This window comes from Hypomesus transpacificus, chromosome 2 (assembly GCF_021917145.1).
Source record: "Hypomesus transpacificus isolate Combined female chromosome 2, fHypTra1, whole genome shotgun sequence".
Lineage (NCBI taxonomy): Eukaryota > Metazoa > Chordata > Actinopteri > Osmeriformes > Osmeridae > Hypomesus > Hypomesus transpacificus.
The window spans coordinates 1,978,345-1,984,172 of NC_061061.1; the positions used below are offsets into that span (position 1 = coordinate 1,978,345).

The 5,828-nt window shown below is 50.3% G+C and overlaps 1 protein-coding gene across 1 annotated transcript; it reads left to right on the forward strand.

Annotated features, from left to right (window-relative positions):
• The first annotated feature begins 520 nt into the window (after positions 1 to 520).
• On the forward strand, positions 521 to 5,267 carry LOC124478333 (endothelin-2). The gene is made up of 5 exons (XM_047036590.1): positions 521 to 690; positions 1,759 to 1,909; positions 2,684 to 2,845; positions 3,874 to 3,939; positions 4,373 to 5,267. The coding sequence occupies exons 1-5, from the start codon at positions 633 to 635 to the stop codon at positions 4,461 to 4,463; spliced, it is 528 nt and encodes a 175-aa protein (XP_046892546.1). The 5' UTR covers positions 521 to 632; the 3' UTR covers positions 4,464 to 5,267.
• Positions 5,268 to 5,828: the final 561 nt, after the last annotated feature.

Sequence of the window (5,828 nt, forward strand, 5' to 3'; positions counted from 1 at the left end):
ATGTTCCCTCCGTTTCCACGGCGCCCCATCCCTCTCCCTGACCTCACCCATCAGCTATCAGCCGTTTATGCAAAACCTCCAATCGGGAGCCATCTCTTTCCTCTCGAGGCCCGCCCCTCTCTCCATCCATCCATCCATTCATTCGTCCCCCCTCTCTCTTTCACATCACCTGGACATGTCCGAGCAACATGTCACTCATGTCAACTGACACAGATACTGAATGTCACACATGTGAAAATGAATGTTTGGGAAGGGCTGAAGGGGGGGGGGGGGGAGGGGGGGGTGACATGTGGCGGGTGATAAGTCAGTCTTCCCTGTCTGCTGTCTGGGTGGCTTGTGTGTGTGTGGGGGGGGGGGGGGGGGGAGGGGGGCGGTTGTCGAAGCGCCAATATTCCTGGAACGTTCAGTCTGCTCAAACACACGGAGGTTGTGTAACAAAGGAGAAGGCGTGAGGGAGGGGAGGGGGGAGGCAAGGGGGGGGGGGGGGAGTTTGGGGAGGGTGGGGGGGGTGGGGCTATAAGTCAGTGCCGGAGCTCAGACACCTGCACACAAACAAGCAAGCAGCCACCAGGAGAACACTGCTCTCTCCTCAGAACACCTGAGGAGCTTACCCTGCAACCCAGCCAGACACCATGTCCTCTTACTGCCTCCTGCTGCTCCTCATCGCTGCGTGTGTCTCCATGCACGAGGGTGAGTGGGGTTCTGACAGGATACTAAACATTTGGGGGTGGGGGGGGAGTTCCACTGGCACGGAAAGCAAAGAATGTAGTGTTGTTTTGGAATGTATTTTATTCTGTGATTGTGTTCTTTTTCTGTTTTGTTTCCCCGAGCAGTTGCTGCTCTTTGAATGGCAACAACATTTGTGTTTTTGGGTTGAGTTCTTTAAGTTAATGCTGATCACTATTGTCTTTAAAAAACGAAGCAATTGAAACATGAAATTCAACAACGTGTCGAGTATTTATCGTATCGAAAACAAGGGCTGCTTGGGAGGGCAACATCATTTAAACAATTTAACAAATGTCCTTTTTGACTGCGTCTATGTGTCTCTACTGTACATGCAATACATTGTACCGTTAAGACAGGTGTTCATTTTGGTTCAAAGCCATGATGCATCAACGTAGATATTTGACTTAAGTTCGATCCGTGCAGACATCAAACCAGTGGCATATTTTCCTGTCCAGAACAATGAAAACATTGGCTCAAGTACAGTTCACGGTGTACTGTACCCAGTAATAACAAAGTGTCTCAGCGGTTACGATAAGTGTCTGAGCAGGCTCTGTCAGCACTTCACACAGCTCCACCTCTGCCCCTGTCTGTTTGAGCTGCAAACTAATCGAGATGTCATGGACCTTTGTTTACTCTCGGACTGTGGAGTGTGGGGGAGCCGGACGGTGACCGTGTTTACCCAGCCGGACCTGGGAGCTCTGAGCTAGCCCACAATAGCAGGAGCTCTGTTTCTCTCTGAGCTGATGACGTTCATGACAGGGCAGCTAGAAGTCTGGTGCGCGGGGGAATTAGCACACATTCCCCTTCCGGAACGAACCACTGAACTCACCCAACGACCCGCAAGAGTCCAAGAGGTGTGAAAGCTCCTCTGAATGTCTGTTTGCTTTCTGCGGACTTTCAAACCTTCTTCCACAGAATGTTTTTTTGGGGGGTGGATTTTGATTGGAGGGTGCCAGGGTTAGGATGCGCCTGTGTGGCGCGGTGGAGAGGACACGGCAGCGTGTTTGAGGTCTGCTCGTGTCTGCCCTGCAGGTGTGGGGCCCCCGCTGAGGGAACACCAAGGTTCGAGCGAGGCGGTCGGACCTCACAGAGTCAGGACCAGGCGCTGCGCCTGTAACAACCAGCTGGACTCTGAGTGCCACTACTTCTGTCACCTGGACATCATCTGGGTCAACACTCCGAGGTAGGCACCTCACAAACACACACACATGCACCCAAACAGACACAGACAGATACACACACACAGGCACACACACTCACACACACACATGCACTAGGTAAACACCCGTACACAGGAACACACACCTGGTAAGTACGCAGCAGATACCTAAGTCTTGATTCGACACAGGAGTGTTCATTGTTCTGGTCGAGTTCCATGTAGGTCAACTCTCATGAGATTAACCTGTAGAAAACCCTCCTAGTGTTGAAATGACGCGGCAGAATTTGCCGTGTACACTTCGACAGAAACACACACACACCTAATAAACATCCACACAAAGAAAAGTACACAGACCAAAAAGAAAGGTTGGTGACCTTCACCAACCTGTCACCAAAAACCGACGACAAAGACTTACATATTAGGGGGGTAAGGGTGATCGATGAAGGGGTTATGCAGTGTGTGGCTTCACAGCGTACAGAAGTGAGTTTGCTATCATCTTAGTTTATCCTGTGTGTGTTGGGCTGCACTTCAGGATTATGAGGATCCTGCCACAGAATGAATGATGCTGGCACCAGGCCATATCAAGGAACAAAGTCAAACATTATGGGTGTGTATATGGGTTACTGATAACATTTATAATTGTACCTCTCTCTCTTTCTGTTTCTCTCACTGTTACTCTCTTTCTCAATCTCTCCCTCTTTGTCTGTATATCTGTTCACCCTCCTTCTTTATCTCTCTCTCCTTCTTTTTCTCTCATTTTCCCTCCCTCCCCCCCCCCCCCCCCCCCCCCCCCTGCAGTAAGACCACGGTTTACGGCCTGGGCAGCCCGTTGGCACGACGCCGCCGCTCTGCAGGCCGCTCTGCTGGCCGCTCTGCTGGCCGCTCTGCTGGCCGCTCTGCTGGCCGCTGTGTGTGCGCAGACCCCGCCGACAACAGCTGCACCGGCTTCTGCCTCCGCAGGTGAGCTTGCACCGGTCAGGTGGGGCCGTGTAGACACGAGTCATGCCAGGGCACAGGGAGTGGTCAGAGCTCCAAAGTCAGTTCTCTGGAATCCTGTTATGCCTTGTCATGCTGTGTTGTGGCTTGGCATGCCAAGGGAGTGATCAGTAGCGTGGTTACTCCCGAAGGGGAAAGTGTCATAGCGAACTCATGCAGGAGACTGGTACACTGACCACAGAAGCTGTTTGGTTTGGGGAGCAGGATTAGCGTGTGTATGTAGGACTTTCTTAGCATTGAGAACCTGACTCTGGGATTTGTGGTTCCTTAGATAACAAAGGAAAAGATAATCATGCAGCTGACAGCTGGACTAACTCCCTGGTGAAACCTCAACAACCATTAGACATTTTGGGGAACGTCATGGAAAGTCGTGGTTACTTTTACGGCTTTCTAATGACGACTGTAAATCGTTAAGTCAGTCAGTAAAGATAAGGCATGTTGAGATTGTTATGTTTTCAACAAAAAGATAACGTTTTTTCTATCAATGAACGTCGAACTTCTTAGAAAAGGGTACATGAAGCAAGGCCGTAGCCATGGAGTAAACATTGGGGGGGACAAATTCTTTTTTGTTATGATCATTTCAGACAGCGTGCGTGGTTGCCTGTCCTAGCGTAGCACATTTATATTTTTATATCAGTATATTGGGGGGGATGAGTCCCCCCCCAATATGTATTATGATCACGGCCTTGACATGAAAGCAGCGTCACCATGATTTGTTTATTCTCTTGTTGGTTGGTTGTTTACTGCAAAACCTGTACATCGGAGTGTGATCATATTGTTTTTAGATTTTAAATCTAGTTGTACCACTTAACGCCTTATCTAGTGATTTAATTAAACAACATATTATATTTAAGGAATATTATCAAGTGAAACTTCCTTCTGCTCCGGCAGCCAAATGTACCTATTTTATACATAAGCAAGCTCATAACTGCCAACTCATTTTCATACGACCGCATTTGTTCTGACGGTGTTTCTCCTCCGCTCCTCTGCAGCCCCGAGATTCCAGCGTCCCTCAGCCCCTCTGAGAGAGCCAGTGGCTCCCTGCTGGAGATCCTCAGGTGAGCCCTCTCCCCGCCTCTCCGCCGCCCCGTCCCTGAACCATCCCAGCAGGCCTCTGGAGCCAAACACGCCCCCATGACCCGGTGCACTCCAACACGTTCAGTCAGGCCCCACTTTGAAAATGAAGAACAAATGAACATCACCCCCCCCCCCCTCGTCACTGCTCTTTCCACAGTGATGTACTATCTGTCTTCTGATCAAAATTATATCTATATCATCTAATCTCCCCCCCGCCGAATTCCCCCCTACAGGCCATTGTAATAAACTTCCCTTTGCACATAAACACCACCCCTCCTTTGCTCACCCCCTCCCCTCCTCCAACCCTTCCCCTCCTTCTCTCCTCCACCCCCCCACTGCCCCCTCCCCCTTACCCCACGTCCATGCTCACCCATGCCGCTGTGTCTGACCGGTGTCCCCCCGCCTCCCTGACAGAACGGTCTCCAGAGTCTCCCAGCGGCTCCGTCGCCTGACCACCCCCCGGCGCGAAATCGCCTCCGGGGCCGGCCGGCGCAACGGGCGCTAACCGGGTGGCGCCGGGTCGCGGGTGGAGTGGATGATGGAGGAGAGCGAGCGTCAGAACAAAAACTTCTCTTCGACGAGAGAGGAGCGCTACTGGAGGAGGCGGGCGGGCGGGCGGGCGGCGGGCTACAGACAGGTGGGACAGACGTGCCCCAGTCGGATCTGTCTGTTAGCGCTCAGAGAGAGAGAGAGCAGAGAACGTGACCGGCGCCTGCACACAGAGAGCCCGATCGGAAGCTAGACCTTTTGCCGCTCAGCGACAAAGCTGGCGTGCGGTCTAGGGGAGAGGTGGCAGGAGAGACAACCATGGTCCTGGCTGAGACAGGTCAGATAGCCACGGAGGAGGGGAGGAGGGAGAGGAGCTGTTCATATGCTGGTTGTGTGAGTTGACTATCAGAAGAGTTTGAACGTTGCTTCGGCGAGGAGAGGTGGAGGTGGGGCAGGAGGGATGACAGGCTTGGTGGGGGCGGAAGGTTGTCCAAGATAACCATCGTGTTTTTATCTCATTCGTTTTCCAAACGTAGTTTGTTAATCTCTCATTTATTCAATGCAGTACTTTTATGGTGATGGAGATTCAGTGTATGTGTAGAAAAGAAGAAATGGTGATATAGTTTATATATTTTACGGCTAACTTTATTACATGATATACAACTATTTATTCAATGCTTTGATGTGTTTTTATTTAGGCCACCTGTGCAATGACTGTGTATTCAATCAACGTGTGCAATAAATTTTGATGAACAGTTGAATCCCAGACATTATTCTCTCATTCTTTTTTAAATCAAATGCAGAAGGAGGCACGAGGTGTTCACTGTTCAATTTATTTAATCATTTATGATTAGGCTTTTATTCAAAATTGACTTAGGGTATCCAGGGCTTTCTACATCATCAGATCCTCCAGTCTCGAGTCATCAGAATATCTATGATCTTGCATCCACCTTTACGGTTCTGGTCTACCTACATAGTCTGCATAATACATTATGCAAAAAAATCATAATTGAAGATTCTGCAAGCTGAGTTGGTTCATAAGATAAATGGGTTTGCGGTCAAAAGTCTTGCGTTACAAAGACACCGGGATCAACATGATGGTTTTTGTTTGAGGGTTTGACAGGGTGGAAGGTGATGATGGTTGTGTTTGAGAACAGCATACCTGCTGTTGGTCCACATCCCCAGGGCTAATGCTAACACCTCGCTGGGTTCAGGGAGAGGTTCAAGGTGGATGAATGACACAGGAATCCAGGACGTCGCCCGTCTGCATTATGGATGAGCTCGCTAGGCGTTCCAAAGCAGCCTCCTGTTATCATACGGATCTGTGACAGAATGAAAAGAATGTTACGTTGCTCGGAGGAGGGGGAGGAGGGAGGAGGGA

Excerpts from the sequence above, each read along its gene's own strand:
- LOC124478333 (XM_047036590.1), top strand. The coding sequence starts at position 633 with ATGTCCTCTTACTGCCTCCTGCTGCTCCTCATCGCTGCGTGTGTCTCC. Across the intron at positions 691-1,758 it reads GTGTGTCTCCATGCACGAGG|GTGTGGGGCCCCCGCTGAGG; the intron begins GTGAGTGGGGTT and ends TCTGCCCTGCAG. Across the intron at positions 3,940-4,372 it reads TCCCTGCTGGAGATCCTCAG|AACGGTCTCCAGAGTCTCCC; the intron begins GTGAGCCCTCTC and ends CCTCCCTGACAG.